This window comes from Pongo abelii, chromosome X (genome assembly GCF_028885655.2).
Source record: "Pongo abelii isolate AG06213 chromosome X, NHGRI_mPonAbe1-v2.0_pri, whole genome shotgun sequence".
Lineage (NCBI taxonomy): Eukaryota > Metazoa > Chordata > Mammalia > Primates > Hominidae > Pongo > Pongo abelii.
In genome coordinates this window covers 49,806,442-49,834,035 of record NC_072008.2, presented here as the reverse complement: position 1 = coordinate 49,834,035, position 27,594 = coordinate 49,806,442, and the positions used below count along the sequence as shown (strand labels likewise).

Sequence of the window (27,594 nt, the reverse complement as noted above, 5' to 3'; positions counted from 1 at the left end):
TTCAAGAACAGCCCGGGAAACATGGCAAAACCCCGTCTCTACAAAAAATACAAAAGGAAAAAGAAAAAAAAATGGCAGAAACAAAATTGCTCTTATTCAAGGATGATATGTTTCTGTATGTTGAAGACTGAAAACGATCTATAAGTAAACTTTAGAATTCATAAGCATATTTCACAAGGCTGCTGGATAGAAAACCAATATATAAGAATTATGTTGTCTCCGCCGGGCGCGGTGGCTCACGCCTGTAATCCCAGCACTTTGGGAGGCCGAGGCAGGTGAATCATGAGGTCAGGAGTTCAAGAGCACCCTGGCCGAGATGGCGAAAGCCCATCTCTAGTAAAAACACAAAACTTAGCCAGGCGTGCTGGTGGGTGCCTATAATCCCAGCTACTCGGGAGGCTGAGGCAGACAATTGCTTGAATCCGGGAGGCGGGGTTGCAGTGAGCAGAGATCGCGCCACTGCACTCCAGCCTGGGCGACAGAGCAAGACTCCGTCTCAAAAGAGAACAAAGAAAGAAAGAAAAAAAGAAAAGAATGATGTCTCTACATACCAGCTCAAAGAGTTACAATACACGATTTCAAAGAATGATACAGATTTCACAGCTTCAAAAAGCTAGAAGTAAAATTCACAAAAGATGCGCAAGACTTCTTTGCAGAAGGCTGTAAAGCTTTATTGGGAGGATTTTAATGAACAAATTTCCAACATAGGAGCAGCCTGCATCATTTCAGCGTGTCTTCTTTTAACACTGTGATTGCTTTTCACCTGTAACAGAAACATAACAATTGGGAACATGACTTAGCAACAGATTATTCAGATGACCCTAAAGGCATACAAAGCACACTACAGTTTGGGTTTTATTAAATGGACTAAAAACAGAACCCTATGGGTGATCCTGTGTCTTACAGGCAATTGAACCTCTGCATAAACTTTGAGCGTAGACCTGCAGAATTTAAAAGTAATTTCCTCCCTGAACATCAAGTGCTTCCTTTCAATTCAGAAGCACTCACAATTCACAGTCAGCAATTTGGAAAACACATGTGTGAAACATACTTCAGTTGATTACTCGGGAAGTACTAGAGTCGTGGTCTTTCAACTTTAAATCTTATCAATTCATGTCTCGAAAGCTGAAACTTACATGTAACATTTGATATGGTTAGAGATGATTATATCATATGTGTGTCTACAGTCTTATTAGAAATAGTGGCTCATGAAGACTGACAGTGGGGCAGGGAGCATGCATAGCACAGGCATCTTACTCACACCCATGCTGAGCATCACTGACCTACATGCCACAGATGATAGGAACTAAACGGTCTCTCGCCATTTGATATTTCAGTCACTCAAGGTTTCCGTGGGGAAAGATTTAAGAAGCAATTGTTCATTAAAAGCCGGAGAATCCCAGCCTGGGCAACATAGTGAGACCCCATCTCCACAAAAATGAAAAAAAAAATGTAGTCAGGCACGGTGGCTTGTGCATGTAGTTCCAGCCACTCAGGAGGCTGAGGTGGGAGGACTGCTTTAGCCTGGGAGCCAGAGGTTGCGGTGAGCTGAAATTGCACCACTGCACTCCAGCCTGGGTGACTCCAGCCTGGGTGACAGACTGAGACTCTGTCTCAAACAAACAAACAAACCAAGAAGAGGGAGAATTCACAATTTCACAAGATCTTACGCTACATATTCAGCTCTCCACACGGAAAAACTAGGATGAAGCAGAGTGCCCGCTCACTTTCTTACTGACAATGAAATCTCAATTCAGAGATTTTCAGATGACTCAGGCCAGCGTTTCATGATTTGTCATCAACAAATCACGCGAAGCAGATGATCTGTGTATCCCATGCATTCTATGCAACAGGATCAGAGTATGAAAGAACCAGAATGGAAAATGGTTTTAAAATCTCTGACTTAAACTCACTACTTTCATAAGAACCAAAGATAGGTTTAGAAGTGAAAGGACTCACTCAGAATCTCGCCAAGGCTGTAAGAGCTGGTATTAGAACCCGCATGAGTGCTTCAGCATTTTTCACACCAAGTGATGGGTGTTACAAATGTGTTACGTATTGATGAAAAGCAGACCTTTACAAAAGCATCTGAAAATTATGAGCTACTGGTTTAAGGATTTATACTCAAAACTTTTAATTCAACATAGCTTTGACTCAGTTTGTTTCTATATCTGACAGTCGATCAGTCGGGTGCTGGGGCCTGAACTACGTTTCAGATAACCTTCATCTAAGAACTCTGTTACTAAAGAGGCAGTACTGTTACCTCTCTGTTATTAAAAATATAATGCTGGGTCGGGCACGGTGGCTCTCGCCTGTAATCCCGGCAATTTCAATGGTCGAGGCAGGTGGATCACCTGAGGTCAGGAGTTCGGGAAGAACCTGTGCAACATAACGAAACCCTGTCTCTACTAAAAATACAAAAATTAGCTGGGTGCGGCGGAGCATGTCTGTAAGCCCGGCTCCGCCAGAGGCCCAGGCAGGAGAATCACTTGAACCCTGGAGACAGAATTTCCAGTGAGCCGAGATGCCACCACTGCACGCCAGCCTGGTCTTCAGAGCGAGACTCCGTCTCAAAAAAATAGTAGGAATTATAATATGATACTGTGGAAACAGACACCCTACAATGTGCATGCCTAATGGATTGCCTACCTTCTTCAGGCGTTTTCACCTCCTCTGGATTTGGCGGGCCCACCTCCGGCCCATCAGGACCATCTTCACACTCACACCCGGTCTTTGGGTGAACCTGTTCCTGGCTATCAGCTTCAGGCTCCGGCCCTTAAAAATAAAAAATACATATCAATTTAAGCAGTAAAACATAAAATATGAAGAAGAAAATAATATTCATGCTCTCGGTATTATTATATAAAAGCTTTAGCTAACGTAATAATAAATGTGTTGGTAAGAATCCCAGGAACATTATTTCAGGAGTCTGTTAGCAGAAAACAGGAAAACAAGGTGTTCCAAATATTACCCTCTTCCTTTCCGAAGACTGCCCCCAGACAACTTTGCTGCCTCCTTTGCACTTCTCTGTTATTCTACTTCTGATTGTCCTTCTCGTATTAAATGACTCAGGGCTGAAATCCCGTCTCTTACAGCACTTACACTCCTAGCGCTTAGACTCTTATATGGCATGAGTAGCCACCAATAAACGCTGAGTGAAAAAACTCTTTAAAAAATACATGAAAAAGCCCAAACTGCAGAATATTCTGCAAACCAACTGGTCTGTCCTCTTCAAAAATGTCCGTTAGCATGAATGACAAGAAAAATTAAGGAAACGTTACAGATTAAAGGAAACTAAAAACACCTGAAAAGCACATGCAAGGCGAGATTCTGAACTGGACTCTGGATCAGAAAAACAAATCCTATCAATAAAATTATCTGGGCCGGGCGAGGGGTCTCACGCCTGCAATCCAAACATTTTGGGATGCCAAGGTGGGCAGAGCAGGTGAGGTCAGAAGTTCAAGACCGCAGTGGCCGGCGCCTGTAGTCCCAGCTACACGGGAGGCTGAGGCATGAGAATCCCTAGAACCTGCGAGGTGTAGGTTGCAGTGAGCCGAGATCGCACTACTGCACTCCAACCTGGCCCACAGAGAGCGACTCCGTCTCAACAAAGGAAAAAAAAAAAAAAGGAAAAAAGAAATTTTCTGGGGAACTGGCAAAATTTGAGTATGCACTGTGTATTAAATGACTCCATTTTCTCATTGTTAAATTTCCTGATCTTGATCTTTGTGCAGTGATGATCCAAGAAATGACTTTCTCCTTGTTCTGACGATATACACACCCTCAAGTGCATAGGGTAAAGGACCATCATACCTCAAACTTTATCGAAACAATTCAGCATTAATAACAGTAAACATATATCCGTATGTGTGTGTGTGTGAGTGTGTGGGCAGCAGGGTGAGAGAGGGAGGGAAGAGATATGAAACCTACAAAGCAAAAGCTATTAACAATTGGTGAATCCAGGTGAAAACTATATGAGTTCATTGTACTGTTCTTGCAAATTTTCTATAAATGTTATGTGTTGAAAATAGATACAGTAAAACTTTAAAAGAATATATGACAACTACACTGAACTTTAGGAAGAAAGGAATTTTTAATTGTGGTAAAAAATACACATATCCTAAAATTTACCATCTTAACTATTTTTAAGTGGTACAGTTCACTAAGGAGTTATGTTTGCAACATTACCAGCCACTAGGCACAAACTTTACATCTGTGTTTTCCTATACCATGAAACCTTTATTTGCTTATTTGTTTATTTATTTATTTGTTCATTTATTTACTTATTAGCGATGAGGTCTCGCTGTGTTTCCCAGGCTGGGCTTGAACTCCAGGGCTCAAGCAATCCTCTCACCTCAGCCTCCCAAGTAGCTGGGACTATGAGTGCATGGCATTCAGCCCAGCTTTAGACCTTTCTCCTAAATGACAAGCTAAGGATAAACCACGGGACATGTATAATGCTTATATTCAGCCATAGAGTACCAAGAGCAGTGTGCGTCAGCTGAGAGATCTGAAGTCTGCAACATGGATAGGATTTCAGTTACAATTACAATGTCAATTTCTGAAGGATTCATTAGCTGAATGGATTTGAGGACTATGGAAAACCTTACAGTCACGACACCCATTACCTATTGGGGTAAACAGAAACTTCACTTTGTTCAAATAAAGTTATATTTAGGTCCGAAGGTCTTAAATGTAATATTCCATAAATGAACCCCATGAAGAACAAAGCACCAAATATAACATTGTTTGTGAATCACAGAAAATATACTGTCCCGCACTGAGAATAAGGGAGTGGGCGGACAGCAATTAATGGGCATTGTTGTCAGTCAGATTCTAGAAACTTTTAACAGTGCATCCCCGGAATAACCCATGACCTCGGTTACATAAGTGTTTCCTTTCAAAACATTTTATCTCGGAGAAATTATTTCCATCTCACGTTAATCTCAGGATAATTCCTTTTTTGCTTTTCTAACCATAAGAGGATTTAATCAGCTCCTAAAAGCCACTTAGAAAAATCACTAAACCAGCTACCTGTATGGCAGTATCCTCATTTATCCAGCTTTTATCAAACGTACCATATAAAAACATCAATCAAAGGAAACGGGGGCCAACATTCAGCGACTCGGTTTTTGGAGCTGCTCCTGCTCCTCCGAACTGGGTCTATTCTTGGGTCAGTACTAAGCTACCTTACAGTAAAGCCTTTGAGTTTTAAGCATTTTCAGCAAAATCACTTCCTTCTTTACAGCAACATAGATGATAGGAAGACACAAACCTGGGAACACAGTACAAATTTTGTATTCACCAGTCAAGGGTTCTTGGATAACACACAATCCTGGCACCTCCATTCTCTCATTCATAAAGTCGAGAAATTTTATCATAGTGAGGGATTTGCCTAAGCTAAGCTGCAAACTACATAGCCTCCTCGCTTTTCCAGTCAATTTCAGGCATTCTTTCCATTGTTTTCTTTCCTCCTGTTCCTGCTACGTGACAATGCCTAACACACACACACACACACACACAGGCACGCGCACACACACACACACACACGAACACACACACACGCACACACACACACCAGCAGACGTTCTTCTTCCCTTTCCCTCACCTTGACCAGCAGATGCTCCCTCATCCTCTTCCTCCTGAGCAGCTGCAGGATCCTGATATTGAGTTGCTGGTTCCCCTTCTTCAGGTTGTGGTGGTTCCACTTCATCACTGAACTGCTCGGGCTGGGGAATATGTGTGGGTGTGCAAATAAAAAAATAAGTTTTGTTATTGATACAAAATTTTACATATATACACAGAATACATAGCTATTTCTGGTCATAACTAAGCCTAAAGACATTTCTCCAACTCTATGCTCTATGCCCAATAAGGTTACTCCACCCACAGGGAGGTTACTGTGAGAAAAGTGACGCACGAGGACTTTGGAAGCTATTATACTCCGTGTTGGAATACGTGTGTGCAATCTGTCATTAACAAACAAAGCATGAGAAAGAAGTCATGGGCAAAAGCTGAAGAACGCGAGAGGAAAAAAACAAATCCTCCAGAATCGATGTTTCCTTCATGAGATGCCATCATCATTTTTCATGAGCAGGAAAGACCTTTATCAGCATTTCCACACTAATGCAACAACACTATCACAAAAATTAATTTCTGCTAATAGAAAACATCGCATTAACGTTTAAGCACTCACCCGCATAGGCCCAATCACTTCAGGAGGCTCTACATAGCGTCTTGGTCTAGGCCGATAGGTCGATCTTCCTCGCCAACTCATATTTCACACTGAAAACAGACAACCGTGATTGGGAACGTGCGCTCGAGAGGGCTGCTATATTCGATCACTTCCATGGATAAACGTTAACTTGCCATTTTAATTTTGAAAATACTCTCAAAGTAAGTCCCAGAGTTAAGCATACTTGTGTACGCTGTCTGAGTGCCTACAAAGCCATTTATGCTGGCCAAGCTGGCAGAGCAACCATCTTAAGGCGTGCGGCAAAAGGCAGAGGACATTTTTTTCTCAGTTTCTTTTGGACACGCGGTCTCGCTGTGTTGCTCAGGCTGGAGTGCAGCGGCGTGATCACAGCTCACTGCAGCCTCGACCTCCCGCTCAAGGGATCCTCCCACCTCTGCGTCCCGAGTAACTGGGACTACAGGCGAGCGCCACTGCGCCCCGCAGACAGAGGTCATTTCTGATGAGGTTTAGCTTCACAAGTGGACTCCCCACGAAGACCCTAGTGAATCACAATTCTCGTGATTGCTGCTTTGGGCACACTCCCACTTCCTAGAGCCATTCACCCCCCTCACAACAAGTTTGGTTGGACCGCACTGCCTCGCCCACTCCTTCCCACTGTTTTCGGACCTTCCATGGCGGAGGTGAGACCTTGCAGTGCTTCTCACTCGGGCGCTCCCCACTCCACACCGCCGGGGGACGCTCACCAGGCCGCAGCCTTCCCAGGTGCCAGGCCCCTTCTTTACCGCCCGCCTCGCTCCCGCCGGGGGCCCCATTCAGGGACTCTGCCCTGTGTCGTCGGGGGTTCTCGGCACCTCGGGACTTCCATCCCCCCAACAGCACTCACCCCATCTTCACCTGAGCCCCTGACCGCCTCCCCTCCGCGGCCCACCTTCCTCCCTGTCCAGGCCCCTTCACGACCACGAAGCCGCTGGTGGCCTCGCAGCCTGTGAAGGGAAGGAGGACGACCTCGTGGCCCTTCTCCCTCAGAGGCCACAGACCAGGAAGCGGGACCCGCCTGGGCCACCCAAGGCCCTCTTCACCCTCACTCACACTTCAGCCCCCGGGATGACTGGCCTGCAGACCTACCAGATGAATCTCAGTAGAGGAAAAAGAGTCCGGACGGCAGGAACCAGACGGCACTGCCTCACAGCTCCCTGGCGTTCTTCACGTGGGTGAAGGGGCGGGGCAGAAGGCGCCCAGTGAACATGCGCACTGAGGCGGGAGCCCAGGGAGCATGCGCGGCTGTGGGCTGGGGAGGGCTGCCGTTCCCAGCGCCACGCCCCAAACCCTCGATTCCCATCCTCACTGAGGATAGGGGAATCCCACCTCCCTCTGCTGGTTCCTTATGCCTCTGGGACTCAAGTGGTGCTCCCCTCAAAACTCACCCCATCTTCAACTGAACCCCACCCCCAACCCAGGGCCCTCTCTTGCCCTGGCCCCACCATGGGGACAAGGACCACTGTGACTGCCTGGGAAGACAGGTCAACCACCTGCGAAAACAGAAATAGCAACCTACCCCAAAAGGAAATTGTTCAATGTGAACAAGTCCGAGAAAGAGACTGAAGGAAAAATGAATACAATCGCTAGGACCCGTAAGAAAATACTAAAACGATATCTATCATTTGTAGCATCAGAATCGCAGAAGGAGAAGTGACAGTATTAGGGAAACAGGACAGCCAGAGTGACACCACGTGAAAATAAACTCCGTCTTGAAAATAGCAAGATACGTGGTCCTACCAGTCACAACCCATGGTCCTAAGATGTTTGGAGTTGAGAAAACAGATGAAAGGTACCTCCAAGGACGTGCTCCCACAGCAGCGGAAAGTGCAGGGTTCCCAACACCCATTAACAATATATGCTTTCAACAGAATTATGCTTTCATGGACTTACACACTGGTAAGTCAAGGATAGTTTTCTTTAAATCAATAGAATGATAAATGTCATCATGCTCTTAGCCCACCCACACAAAGGCACACATTAAGTTTAGTCTTTATATAGATAACACCCCTATAATAAGAAAAACCAGACCAGGCCAAGGCTCACGCTTGTAATCCTAGTATTTTGGGAGGCTGAGCTGGCCAGATCACCGGAGCTCAGGACTTCGAGGCCAGCCTAAGCAACATCAGAAAATCTCATCACTACAAAAAACAAACAAAAAGCCATCGAAAAATTCGCTGGGCATGGTGGCATGTACCTATAGTCACAGCTACTCAGGAGGCTGAGGTGGGAGGAGCGCTTGAGCCCAGGAGGTCAAGGCTGCAGCGAGCTCTGATAACACCACCGCACTCCAGCCTGGGTGACAGAGTGAGACCCTGTCTCAAGTTTTAATAATTGAACCTAAAAACGGACAAATTTATCAATCGAATTCACTATATTAACACATGAATGGGAAAAAATGCTGTGGTAATCGAAATAGATGCACCGTTTGATGAAAATCAACATATATTCAAATCAACACTCTCAGCAAATTTAGAACAGAATGGAATGACTTACTCTGATAAAGTCCGTCTACAAAAAAAGGACAGTAAACAGGATGGTGAAATGTTGAAATTTTTCGGTTTCTCATCAGGGATAAGACAAGGATGTCCACTGTCACCATTGTAACAGGTGGGTCTGCGCAATGCCATAAAATCAGAAAAGGAAATGAAACTCTTTACAATGGCAACAACAGGCCCGGCACGGTGGCCCACGCCAGTAGTCCCAGCACTGTGGGAGGTGAGGCGGGTGCATCACTCGCACTCAAAAGTTCAAGAACAGCCCGGGAAACATGGCAAAACCCCGTCTCTACAAAAAATACAAAAGGAAAAAGAAAAAAAAATGGCAGAAACAAAATTGCTCTTATTCAAGGATGATATGTTTCTGTATGTTGAAGACTGAAAACGATCTATAAGTAAACTTTAGAATTCATAAGCATATTTCACAAGGCTGCTGGATAGAAAACCAATATATAAGAATTATGTTGTCTCCGCCGGGCGCGGTGGCTCACGCCTGTAATCCCAGCACTTTGGGAGGCCGAGGCAGGTGAATCATGAGGTCAGGAGTTCAAGAGCACCCTGGCCGAGATGGCGAAAGCCCATCTCTAGTAAAAACACAAAACTTAGCCAGGCGTGCTGGTGGGTGCCTATAATCCCAGCTACTCGGGAGGCTGAGGCAGACAATTGCTTGAATCCGGGAGGCGGGGTTGCAGTGAGCAGAGATCGCGCCACTGCACTCCAGCCTGGGCGACAGAGCAAGACTCCGTCTCAAAAGAGAACAAAGAAAGAAAGAAAAAAAGAAAAGAACGATGTCTCTACATACCAGCTCAAAGAGTTACAATACACGATTTCAAAGAATGATACAGATTTCACAGCTTCAAAAAGCTAGAAGTAAAATTCACAAAAGATGCGCAAGACTTCTTTGCAGAAGGCTGTAAAGCTTTATTGGGAGGATTTTAATGAACAAATTTCCAACATAGGAGCAGCCTGCATCATTTCAGCGTGTCTTCTTTTAACACTGTGATTGCTTTTCACCTGTAACAGAAACATAACAATTGGGAACATGACTTAGCAACAGATTATTCAGATGACCCTAAAGGCATACAAAGCACACTACAGTTTGGGTTTTATTAAATGGACTAAAAACAGAACCCTATGGGTGATCCTGTGTCTTACAGGCAATTGAACCTCTGCATAAACTTTGAGCGTAGACCTGCAGAATTTAAAAGTAATTTCCTCCCTGAACATCAAGTGCTTCCTTTCAATTCAGAAGCACTCACAATTCACAGTCAGCAATTTGGAAAACACATGTGTGAAACATACTTCAGTTGATTACTCGGGAAGTACTAGAGTCGTGGTCTTTCAACTTTAAATCTTATCAATTCATGTCTCGAAAGCTGAAACTTACATGTAACATTTGATATGGTTAGAGATGATTATATCATATGTGTGTCTACAGTCTTATTAGAAATAGTGGCTCATGAAGACTGACAGTGGGGCAGGGAGCATGCATAGCACAGGCATCTTACTCACACCCATGCTGAGCATCACTGACCTACATGCCACAGATGATAGGAACTAAACGGTCTCTCGCCATTTGATATTTCAGTCACTCAAGGTTTCCGTGGGGAAAGATTTAAGAAGCAATTGTTCATTAAAAGCCGGAGAATCCCAGCCTGGGCAACATAGTGAGACCCCATCTCCACAAAAATGAAAAAAAAAATGTAGTCAGGCACGGTGGCTTGTGCATGTAGTTCCAGCCACTCAGGAGGCTGAGGTGGGAGGACTGCTTTAGCCTGGGAGCCAGAGGTTGCGGTGAGCTGAAATTGCACCACTGCACTCCAGCCTGGGTGACTCCAGCCTGGGTGACAGACTGAGACTCTGTCTCAAACAAACAAACAAACCAAGAAGAGGGAGAATTCACAATTTCACAAGATCTTACGCTACATATTCAGCTCTCCACACGGAAAAACTAGGATGAAGCAGAGTGCCCGCTCACTTTCTTACTGACAATGAAATCTCAATTCAGAGATTTTCAGATGACTCAGGCCAGCGTTTCATGATTTGTCATCAACAAATCACGCGAAGCAGATGATCTGTGTATCCCATGCATTCTATGCAACAGGATCAGAGTATGAAAGAACCAGAATGGAAAATGGTTTTAAAATCTCTGACTTAAACTCACTACTTTCATAAGAACCAAAGATAGGTTTAGAAGTGAAAGGACTCACTCAGAATCTCGCCAAGGCTGTAAGAGCTGGTATTAGAACCCGCATGAGTGCTTCAGCATTTTTCACACCAAGTGATGGGTGTTACAAATGTGTTACGTATTGATGAAAAGCAGACCTTTACAAAAGCATCTGAAAATTATGAGCTACTGGTTTAAGGATTTATACTCAAAACTTTTAATTCAACATAGCTTTGATTCAGTTTGTTTCTATATCTGACAGTCGATCAGTCGGGTGCTGGGGCCTGAACTACGTTTCAGATAACCTTCATCTAAGAACTCTGTTACTAAAGAGGCAGTACTGTTACCTCTCTGTTATTAAAAATATAATGCTGGGTCGGGCACGGTGGCTCTCGCCTGTAATCCCGGCAATTTCAATGGTCGAGGCAGGTGGATCACCTGAGGTCAGGAGTTCGGGAAGAACCTGTGCAACATAACGAAACCCTGTCTCTACTAAAAATACAAAAATTAGCTGGGTGCGGCGGAGCATGTCTGTAAGCCCGGCTCCGCCAGAGGCCCAGGCAGGAGAATCACTTGAACCCTGGAGACAGAATTTCCAGTGAGCCGAGATGCCACCACTGCACGCCAGCCTGGTCTTCAGAGCGAGACTCCGTCTCAAAAAAATAGTAGGAATTATAATATGATACTGTGGAAACAGACACCCTACAATGTGCATGCCTAATGGATTGCCTACCTTCTTCAGGCGTTTTCACCTCCTCTGGATTTGGCGGGCCCACCTCCGGCCCATCAGGACCATCTTCACACTCACACCCGGTCTTTGGGTGAACCTGTTCCTGGCTATCAGCTTCAGGCTCCGGCCCTTAAAAATAAAAAATACATATCAATTTAAGCAGTAAAACATAAAATATGAAGAAGAAAATAATATTCATGCTCTCGGTATTATTATATAAAAGCTTTAGCTAACGTAATAATAAATGTGTTGGTAAGAATCCCAGGAACATTATTTCAGGAGTCTGTTAGCAGAAAACAGGAAAACAAGGTGTTCCAAATATTACCCTCTTCCTTTCCGAAGACTGCCCCCAGACAACTTTGCTGCCTCCTTTGCACTTCTCTGTTATTCTACTTCTGATTGTCCTTCTCGTATTAAATGACTCAGGGCTGAAATCCCGTCTCTCACAGCACTTACACTCCTAGCGCTTAGACTCTTATATGGCATGAGTAGCCACCAATAAACGCTGAGTGAAAAAACTCTTTAAAAAATACATGAAAAAGCCCAAACTGCAGAATATTCTGCAAACCAACTGGTCTGTCCTCTTCAAAAATGTCCGTTAGCATGAATGACAAGAAAAATTAAGGAAACGTTACAGATTAAAGGAAACTAAAAACACCTGAAAAGCACATGCAAGGCGAGATTCTGAACTGGACTCTGGATCAGAAAAACAAATCCTATCAATAAAATTATCTGGGCCGGGCGAGGGGTCTCACGCCTGCAATCCAAACATTTTGGGATGCCAAGGTGGGCAGAGCAGGTGAGGTCAGAAGTTCAAGACCGCAGTGGCCGGCGCCTGTAGTCCCAGCTACACGGGAGGCTGAGGCATGAGAATCCCTAGAACCTGCGAGGTGTAGGTTGCAGTGAGCCGAGATCGCACTACTGCACTCCAACCTGGCCCACAGAGAGCGACTCCGTCTCAACAAAGGAAAAAAAAAAAAAAGGAAAAAAGAAATTTTCTGGGGAACTGGCAAAATTTGAGTATGCACTGTGTATTAAATGACTCCATTTTCTCATTGTTAAATTTCCTGATCTTGATCTTTGTGCAGTGATGATCCAAGAAATGACTTTCTCCTTGTTCTGACGATATACACACCCTCAAGTGCATAGGGTAAAGGACCATCATACCTCAAACTTTATCGAAACAATTCAGCATTAATAACAGTAAACATATATCCGTATGTGTGTGTGTGTGAGTGTGTGGGCAGCAGGGTGAGAGAGGGAGGGAAGAGATATGAAACCTACAAAGCAAAAGCTATTAACAATTGGTGAATCCAGGTGAAAACTATATGAGTTCATTGTACTGTTCTTGCAAATTTTCTATAAATGTTATGTGTTGAAAATAGATACAGTAAAACTTTAAAAGAATATATGACAACTACACTGAACTTTAGGAAGAAAGGAATTTTTAATTGTGGTAAAAAATACACATATCCTAAAATTTACCATCTTAACTATTTTTAAGTGGTACAGTTCACTAAGGAGTTATGTTTGCAACATTACCAGCCACTAGGCACAAACTTTACATCTGTGTTTTCCTATACCATGAAACCTTTATTTGCTTATTTGTTTATTTATTTATTTGTTCATTTATTTACTTATTAGCGATGAGGTCTCGCTGTGTTTCCCAGGCTGGGCTTGAACTCCAGGGCTCAAGCAATCCTCTCACCTCAGCCTCCCAAGTAGCTGGGACTATGAGTGCATGGCATTCAGCCCAGCTTTAGACCTTTCTCCTAAATGACAAGCTAAGGATAAACCACGGGACATGTATAATGCTTATATTCAGCCATAGAGTACCAAGAGCAGTGTGCGTCAGCTGAGAGATCTGAAGTCTGCAACATGGATAGGATTTCAGTTACAATTACAATGTCAATTTCTGAAGGATTCATTAGCTGAATGGATTTGAGGACTATGGAAAACCTTACAGTCACGACACCCATTACCTATTGGGGTAAACAGAAACTTCACTTTGTTCAAATAAAGTTATATTTAGGTCCGAAGGTCTTAAATGTAATATTCCATAAATGAACCCCATGAAGAACAAAGCACCAAATATAACATTGTTTGTGAATCACAGAAAATATACTGTCCCGCACTGAGAATAAGGGAGTGGGCGGACAGCAATTAATGGGCATTGTTGTCAGTCAGATTCTAGAAACTTTTAACAGTGCATCCCCGGAATAATCCATGACCTCGGTTACATAAGTGTTTCCTTTCAAAACATTTTATCTCGGAGAAATTATTTCCATCTCACGTTAATCTCAGGATAATTCCTTTTTTGCTTTTCTAACCATAAGAGGATTTAATCAGCTCCTAAAAGCCACTTAGAAAAATCACTAAACCAGCTACCTGTATGGCAGTATCCTCATTTATCCAGCTTTTATCAAACGTACCATATAAAAACATCAATCAAAGGAAACGGGGGCCAACATTCAGCGACTCGGTTTTTGGAGCTGCTCCTGCTCCTCTGAACTGGGTCTATTCTTGGGTCAGTACTAAGCTACCTTACAGTAAAGCCTTTGAGTTTTAAGCATTTTCAGCAAAATCACTTCCTTCTTTACAGCAACATAGATGATAGGAAGACACAAACCTGGGAACACAGTACAAATTTTGTATTCACCAGTCAAGGGTTCTTGGATAACACACAATCCTGGCACCTCCATTCTCTCATTCATAAAGTCGAGAAATTTTATCATAGTGAGGGATTTGCCTAAGCTAAGCTGCAAACTACATAGCCTCCTCGCTTTTCCAGTCAATTTCAGGCATTCTTTCCATTGTTTTCTTTCCTCCTGTTCCTGCTACGTGACAATGCCTAACACACACACACACACACACACACAGGCACGCGCACACACACACACACACACACGAACACACACACACGCACACACACACACCAGCAGACGTTCTTCTTCCCTTTCCCTCACCTTGACCAGCAGATGCTCCCTCATCCTCTTCCTCCTGAGCAGCTGCAGGATCCTGATATTGAGTTGCTGGTTCCCCTTCTTCAGGTTGTGGTGGTTCCACTTCATCACTGAACTGCTCGGGCTGGGGAATATGTGTGGGTGTGCAAATAAAAAAATAAGTTTTGTTATTGATACAAAATTTTACATATATACACAGAATACATAGCTATTTCTGGTCATAACTAAGCCTAAAGACATTTCTCCAACTCTATGCTCTATGCCCAATAAGGTTACTCCACCCACAGGGAGGTTACTGTGAGAAAAGTGACGCACGAGGACTTTGGAAGCTATTATACTCCGTGTTGGAATACGTGTGTGCAATCTGTCATTAACAAACAAAGCATGAGAAAGAAGTCATGGGCAAAAGCTGAAGAACACGAGAGGAAAAAAACAAATCCTCCAGAATCGATGTTTCCTTCATGAGATGCCATCATCATTTTTCATGAGCAGGAAAGACCTTTATCAGCATTTCCACACTAATGCAACAACACTATCACAAAAATTAATTTCTGCTAATAGAAAACATCGCATTAACGTTTAAGCACTCACCCGCATAGGCCCAATCACTTCAGGAGGCTCTACATAGCGTCTTGGTCTAGGCCGATAGGTCGATCTTCCTCGCCAACTCATATTTCACACTGAAAACAGACAACCGTGATTGGGAACGTGCGCTCGAGAGGGCTGCTATATTCGATCACTTCCATGGATAAACGTTAACTTGCCATTTTAATTTTGAAAATACTCTCAAAGTAAGTCCCAGAGTTAAGCATACGTGTGTACGCTGTCTGAGTGCCTACAAAGCCATTTATGCTGGCCAAGCTGGCAGAGCAACCATCTTAAGGCGTGCGGCAAAAGGCAGAGGACATTTTTTTCTCAGTTTCTTTTGGACACGCGGTCTCGCTGTGTTGCTCAGGCTGGAGTGCAGCGGCGTGATCACAGCTCACTGCAGCCTCGACCTCCCGCTCAAGGGATCCTCCCACCTCTGCGTCCCGAGTAACTGGGACTACAGGCGAGCGCCACTGCGCCCCGCAGACAGAGGTCATTTCTGATGAGGTTTAGCTTCACAAGTGGACTCCCCACGAAGACCCTAGTGAATCACAATTCTCGTGATTGCTGCTTTGGGCACACTCCCACTTCCTAGAGCCATTCACCCCCCTCACAACAAGTTTGGTTGGACCGCACTGCCTCGCCCACTCCTTCCCACTGTTTTCGGACCTTCCATGGCGGAGGTGAGACCTTGCAGTGCTTCTCACTCGGGCGCTCCCCACTCCACACCGCCGGGGGACGCTCACCAGGCCGCAGCCTTCCCAGGTGCCAGGCCCCTTCTTTACCGCCCGCCTCGCTCCCGCCGGGGGCCCCATTCAGGGACTCTGCCCTGTGTCGTCGGGGGTTCTCGGCACCTCGGGACTTCCATCCCCCCAACAGCACTCACCCCATCTTCACCTGAGCCCCTGACCGCCTCCCCTCCGCGGCCCACCTTCCTCCCTGTCCAGGCCCCTTCACGACCACGAAGCCGCTGGTGGCCTCGCAGCCTGTGAAGGGAAGGAGGACGACCTCGTGGCCCTTCTCCCTCAGAGGCCACAGACCAGGAAGCGGGACCCGCCTGGGCCACCCAAGGCCCTCTTCACCCTCACTCACACTTCAGCCCCCGGGATGACTGGCCTGCAGACCTACCAGATGAATCTCAGTAGAGGAAAAAGAGTCCGGACGGCAGGAACCAGACGGCACTGCCTCACAGCTCCCTGGCGTTCTTCACGTGGGTGAAGGGGCGGGGCAGAAGGCGCCCAGTGAACATGCGCACTGAGGCGGGAGCCCAGGGAGCATGCGCGGCTGTGGGCTGGGGAGGGCTGCCGTTCCCAGCGCCACGCCCCAAACCCTCGATTCCCATCCTCACTGAGGATAGGGGAATCCCACCTCCCTCTGCTGGTTCCTTATGCCTCTGGGACTCAAGTGGTGCTCCCCTCAAAACTCACCCCATCTTCAACTGAACCCCACCCCCAACCCAGGGCCCTCTCTTGCCCTGGCCCCACCATGGGGACAAGGACCACTGTGACTGCCTGGGAAGACAGGTCAACCACCTGCGAAAACAGAAATAGCAACCTACCCCAAAAGGAAATTGTTCAATGTGAACAAGTCCGAGAAAGAGACTGAAGGAAAAATGAATACAATCGCTAGGACCCGTAAGAAAATACTAAAACGATATCTATCATTTGTAGCATCAGAATCGCAGAAGGAGAAGTGACAGTATTAGGGAAACAGGACAGCCAGAGTGACACCACGTGAAAATAAACTCCGTCTTGAAAATAGCAAGATACGTGGTCCTACCAGTCACAACCCATGGTCCTAAGATGTTTGGAGTTGAGAAAACAGATGAAAGGTACCTCCAAGGACGTGCTCCCACAGCAGCGGAAAGTGCAGGGTTCCCAACACCCATTAACAATATATGCTTTCAACAGAATTATGCTTTCATGGACTTACACACTGGTAAGTCAAGGATAGTTTTCTTTAAATCAATAGAATGATAAATGTCATCATGCTCTTAGCCCACCCACACAAAGGCACACATTAAGTTTAGTCTTTATATAGATAACACCCCTATAATAAGAAAAACCAGACCAGGCCAAGGCTCACGCTTGTAATCCTAGTATTTTGGGAGGCTGAGCTGGCCAGATCACCGGAGCTCAGGACTTCGAGGCCAGCCTAAGCAACATCAGAAAATCTCATCACTACAAAAAACAAACAAAAAGCCATCGAAAAATTCGCTGGGCATGGTGGCATGTACCTATAGTCACAGCTACTCAGGAGGCTGAGGTGGGAGGAGCGCTTGAGCCCAGGAGGTCAAGGCTGCAGCGAGCTCTGATAACACCACCGCACTCCAGCCTGGGTGACAGAGTGAGACCCTGTCTCAAGTTTTAATAATTGAACCTAAAAACGGACAAATTTATCAATCGAATTCACTATATTAACACATGAATGGGAAAAAATGCTGTGGTAATCGAAATAGATGCACCGTTTGATGAAAATCAACATATATTCAAATCAACACTCTCAGCAAATTTAGAACAGAATGGAATGACTTACTCTGATAAAGTCCGTCTACAAAAAAAGGACAGTAAACAGGATGGTGAAATGTTGAAATTTTTCGGTTTCTCATCAGGGATAAGACAAGGATGTCCACTGTCACCATTGTAACAGGTGGGTCTGCGCAATGCCATAAAATCAGAAAAGGAAATGAAACTCTTTACAATGGCAACAACAGGCCCGGCACGGTGGCCCACGCCAGTAGTCCCAGCACTGTGGGAGGTGAGGCGGGTGCATCACTCGCACTCAAAAATTCAAGAACAGCCCGGGAAACATGGCAAAACCCTGTCTCTACAAAAAATACAAAAGGAAAAAGAAAAAAAAATGGCAGAAACAAAATTGCTCTTATTCAAGGATGATATGTTTCTGTATGTTGAAGACTGAAAACGATCTATAAGTAAACTTTAGAATTCAAAAGCATATTTCACAAGGCTGCTGGATAGAAAACCAATATATAAGAATTATGTTGTCTCCGCCGGGCGCGGTGGCTCACGCCTGTAATCCCAGCACTTTGGGAGGCCGAGGCAGGTGAATCATGAGGTCAGGAGTTCAAGAGCACCCTGGCCGAGATGGCGAAAGCCCATCTCTAGTAAAAACACAAAACTTAGCCAGGCGTGCTGGTGGGTGCCTATAATCCCAGCTACTCGGGAGGCTGAGGCAGACAATTGCTTGAATCTGGGAGGCGGGGTTGCAGTGAGCAGAGATCGCGCCACTGCACTCCAGCCTGGGCGACAGAGCAAGACTCCGTCTCAAAAGAGAACAAAGAAAGAAAGAAAAAAAGAAAAGAACGATGTCTCTACATACCAGCTCAAAGAGTTACAATACACGATTTCAAAGAATGATACAGATTTCACAGCTTCAAAAAGCTAGAAGTAAAATTCACAAAAGATGCGCAAGACTTCTTTGCAGAAGGCTGTAAAGCTTTATTGGGAGGATTTTAATGAACAAATTTCCAACATAGGAGCAGCCTGCATCATTTCAGCGTGTCTTCTTTTAACACTGTGATTGCTTTTCACCTGTAACAGAAACATAACAATTGGGAACATGACTTAGCAACAGATTATTCAGATGACCCTAAAGGCATACAAAGCACACTACAGTTTGGGTTTTATTAAATGGACTAAAAACAGAACCCTATGGGTGATCCTGTGTCTTACAGGCAATTGAACCTCTGCATAAACTTTGAGCGTAGACCTGCAGAATTTAAAAGTAATTTCCTCCCTGAACATGAAGTGCTTCCTTTCAATTCAGAAGCACTCACAATTCACAGTCAGCAATTTGGAAAACACATGTGTGAAACATACTTCAGTTGATTACTCGGGAAGTATTAGAGTCGTGGTCTTTCAACTTTAAATCTTATCAATTCATGTCTCGAAAGCTGAAACTTACATGTAACATTTGATATGGTTAGAGATGATTATATCATATGTGTGTCTACAGTCTTATTAGAAATAGTGGCTCATGAAGACTGACAGTGGGGCAGGGAGCATGCATAGCACAGGCATCTTACTCACACCCATGCTGAGCATCACTGACCCACGTGCCACAGATGATAGGAACTAAACGGTCTCTCGCCATTTGATATTTCAGTCACTCAAGGTTTCCGTGGGGAAAGATTTAAGAAGCAATTGTTCATTAAAAGCCGGAGAATCCCAGCCTGGGCAACATAGTGAGACCTCATCTCCACAAAAATGAAAAAAAAAAATGTAGTCAGGCACGGTGGCTTGTGCATGTAGTTCCAGCCACTCAGGAGGCTGAGGTGGGAGGACTGCTTTAGCCTGGGAGCCAGAGGTTTCGGTGAGCTGAAATTGCACCACTGCACTCCAGCCTGGGTGACAGACTGAGACTCTGTCTCAAACAAGCAAACAAACAAACAAACCAAGAAGAGGGAGAATTCACAATTTCACAAGATCTTACGCTACATATTCAGCTCTCCACACGGAAAAACTAGGATGAAGCAGAGTGCCCGCTCACTTTCTTACTGACAATGAAATCTCAATTCAGAGATTTTCAGATGACTCAGGCCAGCGTTTCATGATTTGTCATTAACAAATCACGCGAAGCAGATGATCTGTGTATCCCATGCATTCTATGCAGCAGGATCAGAGTATGAAAGAACCAGAATGGAAAATGGTTTTAAAATCTCTGACTTAAACTCACTACTTTCATAAGAACCAAAGATAGGTTTAGAAGTGAAAGGACTCACTCAGAATCTCGCCAAGGCTGTAAGAGCTGGTATTAGAACCCACATGAGTGCTTCAGCATTTTTCACACCAAGTGATGGGTGTTACAAATGTGTTATGTATTGATGAAAAGCAGACCTTTACAAAAGCATCTGAAAATTATGCGCTATTGGTTTAAGGATTTATACTCAAACTTCTAATTCAACATAGCTTTGACTCAGTTTGTTTCTGTATCTGACAGTCGATCAGTCGGGTGCTGGGGCCTGAACTACGTTTCAAATAACCTTTATATAAGAACTCTCTTACTAAAGAGGCAGTATTGTTACCTGTGTTATTAAAAATATAATGCTGGGTCGGGCATTGTGGCTCTCTGGTGTAATCCTGGCAATTTCAAAGGTTAAGGTAGGTGGATCACCTGAGGTCAGGAGTTCGGGAACAACCTGTGCAACATAATGAAACCCTGTCTCTACTATAAATACAAAAATTAGCTGGGCACGGTGGTGTATGTCTGTAAGCCCCGCTCCGCAAGAGGCTCAGACAGGAGAATCACTCTACCCAGAAGGGAGAATTTCCAATGAGCCAAGATGGCACCACTGCACTCCAGCCTGGTGGACAGAGTGAGACTTCGTCTCAAAAATGTAATAATAATTATAATACGATACTGTGGAAACAGACACCCTACAATTTGCATGCCTAATGGATTGCCTACCTTCTTCAGGCATTTTCATCTCCTCTGGATTTGGCAGGCCTGTCTCCTTCCCATCAGGACCATCTCCACACTCACACTCAGTCTTTGGGTGAACCGGTTCCTGGCTATCAGCTTCAGGCTCCAGCCCTTAAAAATAAAAAATACATATCCATTTACACAGTAAAACATGAAATATGAATACGAAAATAATATTCATGCTCTTGGTGTTATTATATAAAAGCTTTAGCTAGTATAATAATAAATATGTTGATAAGAATCCCAGGAACATTATTTCAGGAGTCTGTTAGCAGAAAACAGGAAAATAAGGTATTCCAAATATTACCCTCTTCCTTTCCGAAGACTGCCCTCAGACAACTTTGTTGTCTCCTTTGCACTTCTCTGTTATTCTACCTCTGATTGTCCTTCTCGTATTAAATGACTCAAGGCTGAAATCCTGTCTCTCACAGCACTTACACTCCTAGCACTTAGACTCTTATATGGCGTGAGTAGCCACCAATAAATGCTGAGTTGAAAAAAGGTCTTTAAAAAATACATGAAAAAGCCCAAACTGCAGAACATTCTGCCAAACAACTGGTCTATCCTCTTCAAAAATGTCCGTATCATGAATGACAAAGACAAATTATGGAAACATTCCAGATTAAAGGAAACTAAAAACACCTGAAAAGCACATGCAAGATGTGATCCTGAACTGGACTCTGGATCAGAAAAACAAATTCTATCAATAAAATTATCTGGGTTGGGTGTGGGGTCTCACTTCTGTGGGATAATTAAGGAATCAAAGAGACCGAGGAGTTGAGGAGGAAGTATTTAATTATTTAGGTGCACCGACCCAGTCGGATTAACATCCAAAGGACTGAGCCCCAAACAAAGAGTGACGCTACCTTTTAAGCATTTCGTGGGGTGGGGGGAGATCTGTGCAGGGGGAAGCGTATTACAGAAGCAAGAAACAAAGACAGTTATTCAATTAAGACATACATTACATCATTTCTTACCTTTCAAGGAACAACATGTTTTACGACTTGAGATTATCTGTCTAGTGACCTTACTGCTGCACAGCTAGAGAAACAGTCTTCACAATGCCTGGGAAAGGGAGAGATAAGGCTCACTAGCCACAGAAGGAAAAACAGGCAGTTAATTTTAAAGGACTCCAGCTCTTTCTCTTCCTCGGGGGAGTTGGGTTTTCTTACAAACAACTGAGTTTTTGCTTACACATTCTTTAATTTCTTCTAATTCCTGTTTCATTTCCCCCCTTTGGTGCTTTTTATAACAAAGGTGTTCATAGAAAGCACCACTATTTCCACCTCTTCGCAGAGCTGAGCTGCTTCTTCTACTGGCAGCAGCTGATGTTTGGTTAATGCCATCAACTGTGCGGTAATGTGTCGGGTTACTATTGCCTTTATAGTTGACTGAATACTCCTAATAAACAGGGGTAAAATAAAAGGGAGGATGAGGCAGATGCCAAGAGTAAATAAAAACCCACCAATGAGAGTTTTGAATCCTCCAAAGGTTGAGAACCATCCTCCAAACAATGAATCCGAGGACCATCCGGACCAAGTCTGAACTGGAACATGGGCCAACTTGTGCATTCTAGCTGTGATTTCCATGAGAGCTCAGCCATTATCATCGATTTCTAGGCAACAGTTGGTTAAATTAAATTTTCCACATACTCCTCCTTCTGAGGCTAAGAGGTAATCTAAAGCCAATCTATTTTGATGTATAGCATTTCTCATTTGTGTTGCTTGTATTGCCAATAAATCTAGTGCCCTTGACGCTTCATTGGTTATAATTTCAAGGACTGCCTGCAACCTTATGATGCAGCTGAGCATATAGATTGAGGTGCGATATCCCCATGACCCATCTTGTGCCCAGGTAGCTGGCCCATAATATTTAGTGATTCCTTCACGAGGCCATTCATTATCCTTCCAGTCTCCTATGTCTACATCCTTTTTGATATTTGTGTCTATTTTTGTGATTACGTTTCTTCTAGTTCTTCTTTTATTTTCATCATAAACTGGATACCCTAAGAGTTCCCTTTGCTTTAGAGGAATTAGAAAGAAGGATGGCTTGATTGTTCCTAACACACACGCCCCTGTCCATTTAGCCAGCAGTTGCCGATATGCCCACGCTCCACAGATCCAATATAGGCCAGAGGGTGCTTTCCAAACATTTGGAGCCTCTAGAGATGCCAAGAGTGGCTTAGAGTAGAGAACCGAGAGAAAGGGTTTGGATCTGGTAAGTAGGAGTCGTTCTGGGCGTTTCTCCATAGAGTTTTGTTTTTAGTCTTATCATAATACTGTTGCCCTAGGCAAGTTGTTTCTCCTACTCCCTCTGTGAAAGCCTTTCCCCAATGGGCAATACAGTATTTTCCAATTATGGAGGTTTTTAACAACCAAACATTGGCTGAGGCTGTTGGTTCACTGGCAAGGTTAGGCTAAGTGAAGTTATCTTGTGGCATTAATTCCTTTGCCTCCCATGGCCACTGGTCCCCCATATTATTTCTTCCACATACATAACATGAGGAAATTCCTAAGCTGCCAGCTATGTTTGCAGCTGGTTGGACAAATAAGTTTTTGGTTGATGGGGGAAGCTCAGGCACTGACTGATCAAAATGCTTATAGAATGACTTACGGACCCGAAATTGTGGGGTTGGACGCATTTGAGTCCTTCTAGTCTTTTTGACAATTAGTAGTGGAACTCCAAGGCCTGCTTCTTGTCTGTTTACCTGTAATAGTGCTGTCTGTCCTGTAGACCAGAAAGGTAGCTCTGGCTTTAAGATAGTAAAATTTAAAGGATTGCATGTCCTTGTCTTACAATTTGGTTTGGTTGACATACTCCTTAGCAGAGCAGTCCTTCCTGAATGTAAGTGTTGGAGCTGTGTTAGTGTAGACCACTGAATGTCACAGTCAGGGCATCTGATTTGTGGTTCTCCGTACAGATGTTTAGGGCTGCTCCTGCTAAGCCTCTCTTGTGTTAAACCATTGCAGACTGTTTCTGGTTGTATGTGTAGGTTCTTAACTTGGTTCTTGTACATTTATAGTAGGTATGGTACGGTAGAATTTTAACTATGGTATTTTTTACCCAGGTAGTGTGTACACAATGTGGGCAACCTTCTCAAGATTTCTCCCCTTTTAGTATAGGCAGAAATGGTAACAACATCAGTGTATGTAATAGAAACATGCTTACACTACACATGGGCATGGCAAACCTTCTTCTACACATGGGCATGGCAAACCTTCTTCTGAGCATAGACATTTGCAGCATTTGCAGTAATAACAACAGAACAATCAGTATTGACAGAATTATAACTAGGCTTATAAATTGTATTTACATTTAATTATCCAGAGATGGTCCTCTTAGCTTTGGCTGTGCATAGACTAGTCAGCTTCCAGGATGTGACTAGAGCAGAGCTTGTAGGATCCTCAAGCTTCAGCCGTGTGTAGACTGATCAGCCTCTGGTGTGGTCAGAGCAGAGCAGTCGTCCTTCTTACTGGTGGTTGGGTTTCACCGTAGGATCATTCGGGTGGGGCAATCTGGGTCTTGTTGGCTAATCCACTGGTCATCGTCAGGAGTCACTGCTGCCAGTGGTTTCAGCCGGCTATGGTGAATCCAAGGTGTGACACCTGCAACTTTAACAGCAGTGGAAGTAGACATGATCACAATATGGGGCCCATCCCATAAGGGCCCCAAGGTTGTTGGATTCCACCTTTTAACCCAGACAGAGTCCCCTGGCTTATGTGGATGCACTGGGTCTGTTAGACTTATAGGTATCCTTTCCCTTACCCAGCTTTGCACCTCCTACATTGCCACTCCTAAAGCCTGCATCTGTCTCTAAAGGGTTAACTCTCCTAACTCCTTTAAATCCCCTCTAATTTGATTAATGATTGGGGGTGGCCTTCTGAACAATATTTCATAGGGCGAATACCCAGTTTGTTTTGTAGGTGTACACCTGAACTGGAGGAGGACCATGGGCAAGACCTGATCCCATCGTGAGTTTCCTGGCTAAACTTTTTTAGTAGCTGTTTGAGTGTCCAGTTCATCCATTCCACCTTCCCTGAACTCTGTGGTCAGTAGGCTGTGTGCAGTTTCCATTTGATCTTTAAAAGTTGAGTCAGCTGTTGTACTACTTCTGCCACAAGTGCAGGACCACTGTCTGATCCTAGGGTTAAAGGCAACCCAAATCTTGGTATGATGTCTTTTAGTAGCACCTTTGTCACCTCTCATGCCTTTTCAGTTCTGGTGGGGAAGACCTCAGCCTACCCTGAGAAGGTGTAAACAAACACTAGCATATACCGGTAACCTCCTGCTCGAGGTAACTCAGTAAAGTCTACAAGCAGGTTCTCACAAGGAACAGTTCCTGCTTCCTGAATTCCGGGAGGTCGAGTAGGTCCTTGTTTTGGATTATTCCGGGCACAGGATAGACATTGTTCAAAAACAGCACGGGTGATGGCAGAGAGCCGTGGCACATAGAAATGCCAACCTATCAGAGTTTCTAGTCGTCCTTCCAATGTGTGTTCCTTGATGGATCTGCTTCACAAACCTTGGGGCTTTTGTTTCTGGGACAGCTAGCCTCCCGTCAGAGAATAGCCACTATCCATTTTTAATATATTTTCCTGTTTCCTGACCAAACCAAGCTTTTTCCCTTGAAGAGTAATTGGTTACCTGCAGTAAAGGGGGCTCTATAAGGAGAGGCATTGCTAGAATTCTTTCTTCAGGTAAAGCCTTGCTCATTGCTGCCTGTCTAGCCTCTTGGTCTGCCTTTCTGTTGCTCCGTGCCTCATAGCTTTTCCCGATTTGGTGTCCTTTGTAATGAATAACAGCCACCTTCTCTGGAGCCCATATGGCTTCTAATAATTGCAAAATTTCCTCTTTATTTTTTATTTCTTTTCCTTCAGTAGCCAATAGTCCTCTCTCTTTGTATACTGCCCCATAGGCATGCAGGGTTGCAAAAGCATATCTTGAATCATTATATATCTTTACTTTCTTCCCCTTGGCCAATAACAGTGCTCTGGTTAATGCTATTAATTCAGGCTTCTGAGCAGAAGTCCCAGAAGGTAAGGCTTGAGCCTCAACCACCGAGTATTGGATCACTACTGCATACCCTGCATATCACACCTCATCTGTTATGAAACTGCTACCATCAGTGAAGTATTCAACATCTGGGCTCTCCAAGGGGGTATCTCTGAGATCTTCCCGGCTCGTTCACCGTATTTATGCAACAGTGGGGAAGGTCCTGCCAGCAGTGAGGTAACCCACCATCCTTCCAATCGGGTTCCTCCACAGGCAGTATTTACAGTTTCCAGTGTTATCTGGGGATTTTCACACAGAAGCCCTTGATACTTTAGCATTCTAGAGTTGGACAGCCAACGATGTCCTCTTTGCTCCATTAAGGTGACTACAGCATGTGGCACCCGGACTATTATCTTCTGACCTAGGGCTAGCTTGTTGGCATCTTCTATAAGGATTGCAGTAGCTGCCAGCGCCCTGAGGCAGTGGGGCCAACCTAAGGACACCAAGTCCACTCTCTTGGATAAGTATGCTACCGGCCGATGTCAAGAGCCCCACAACTGAGTGAAGACTCCAACTGACATTCCCTTCCGTTCATCCACATACAAAAAGAAGGGTTTTTTTACATCTGGCAACCCTAGCGCCGGGGCTTGGATGAGAGCTTCCTTTATATCTTTGAAGGCCTTTTGCTGTTCCTTTTCCTATACAAGGGGCTCTCTTTCTTTTCCTTTGGTAGCCTCATATAAGGGCCTTGCTGTAAGGGAGAAGTTTGGAATCCAGATTCGGCAGAATCCCGCTGCACCCAGAAATTTCTTGACCTGCTGCCTTGAAACTGGGGTGGGCAATGCACATACAGCCTCCTTGCATGCACTTCCAAGCCTGCGCTGGCCTTGGGATACCATGAATCCTAGATATCCAACCTCCCGAAAACAGACTTTTGCCTTGTCCCTGGGCACTTCGTAAACTGGCCTGTATTCACCATTTGGCTTGCGCACAGGCAGCAGAGGAGTATTCCAGGAGGACTTGCATTTCACTATAATCCTATGTTCATAGAGCCGATTTAAATGTTTTGTTATGCCATCAATTCCCTCTCTAGGTAGGGGTATTGATGGACTCGTACTGGGGCAGCATGAGGGTTAAGCTCTACTACCACCAGGGGTCTGTTTGCAGCAAGTCCAGGGGGGTTGTCCTCAGCCTATACACCTGGTTCCTTGAAAAGCATTCCCCACTTAATTGTGTAGGTCCGGCTCCGGTAGCCTTCTGGCACACAGTTCATAGAGCCGCCATTCCTCAGCCTTTGTGACAGTTAGAGGCAACACCATTGCCTTAGACTTTCCAAACTCCAGTGTCATATTCCCTTTAGGTGTAAAGGAAATTTGTGCCTGCAGTTTCTGGAGTAAGTCTCTTCCTAACAAGGGCACTCGACAATTTGGCATATATAGAAACTCATGCTGCACTTCTTGTCCCCTAATAACACATCTCCTGGATTTGCAAAAAGGTCTCTTTTCTTTGGCCCCTGTACCCCCTACGATAGTAGCACAGTTCTTTGTGGGGGCGCTAATTGGGTGGGTTACCACAGAGAAATCGGCACCAATATCGACAAAAAAAAATCCATTAATCGGCCCCCTACTTCCATAGAGACCATAGGCTCCCCGGGGCCTAAAAGGATGCAGCCCGGTCTGTCTCAGTCTGCTAAATTCTCGGCCCCCGCTAAGCCGATCAGATCAGGATCTGCCTTGGAAGCACCACAACTAGCAACCGAATGCCGCTCTTGGGTGTTAGACCATTGACCATTCTCTTTATTCTTTTGGCATTTATCCTTCTAGTGTCCTTTCCTTTTGCACCATGCACATTAATCTCTCTCTAGCCTCGGCCGGCTTTCAAACTCCTGTCCAGACTAGCCTTTTCCATGACTGCGTTCACGCCCGCGTCCATGTCTCCTTGCAAAGAGCCAGCTTCTCTTCCTGTAAGGGCTGCTGCTAGTA

General features: G+C 44.6%; 2 protein-coding genes and 1 non-coding gene across 3 annotated transcripts in view; all 3 read right to left on the bottom strand.

Annotated features, from left to right (window-relative positions):
- Positions 1 to 646: 646 nt before the first annotated feature.
- LOC129052924 (G antigen 2D) lies at positions 647 to 7,426 on the bottom strand. The gene is made up of 5 exons (XM_054544549.1): positions 7,322 to 7,426; positions 6,197 to 6,285; positions 5,609 to 5,729; positions 2,650 to 2,775; positions 647 to 763 (listed from the first exon to the last, which is right to left on the bottom strand). The coding sequence occupies exons 2-5, from the start codon at positions 6,275 to 6,277 to the stop codon at positions 741 to 743; spliced, it is 351 nt and encodes a 116-aa protein (XP_054400524.1). The 5' UTR covers positions 6,278 to 6,285; positions 7,322 to 7,426; the 3' UTR covers positions 647 to 740.
- A 2,201-nt stretch (positions 7,427 to 9,627) lies between these two features.
- LOC129052921 (G antigen 2D) lies at positions 9,628 to 16,417 on the bottom strand. Its single transcript, XM_054544546.1, has 5 exons — positions 16,307 to 16,417; positions 15,182 to 15,270; positions 14,594 to 14,714; positions 11,631 to 11,756; positions 9,628 to 9,744 (listed from the first exon to the last, which is right to left on the bottom strand). Exons 2-5 carry the CDS (start codon positions 15,260 to 15,262, stop codon positions 9,722 to 9,724), a joined length of 351 nt encoding a protein of 116 aa, XP_054400521.1. The 5' UTR covers positions 15,263 to 15,270; positions 16,307 to 16,417; the 3' UTR covers positions 9,628 to 9,721.
- A 2,061-nt stretch (positions 16,418 to 18,478) lies between these two features.
- Positions 18,479 to 27,594, bottom strand: part of LOC100435258 (uncharacterized) — a 30,738-nt gene continuing 21,622 nt past the window's right edge. The window contains exons 9-12 of the transcript XR_008518057.2: positions 23,934 to 24,231; positions 21,598 to 21,685; positions 20,606 to 20,731; positions 18,479 to 18,729 (exon numbers count right to left, since the gene is read on the bottom strand). This is a non-coding gene — a transcript (uncharacterized LOC100435258). The remainder of the gene's footprint in view (positions 18,730 to 20,605; positions 20,732 to 21,597; positions 21,686 to 23,933; positions 24,232 to 27,594) is intronic.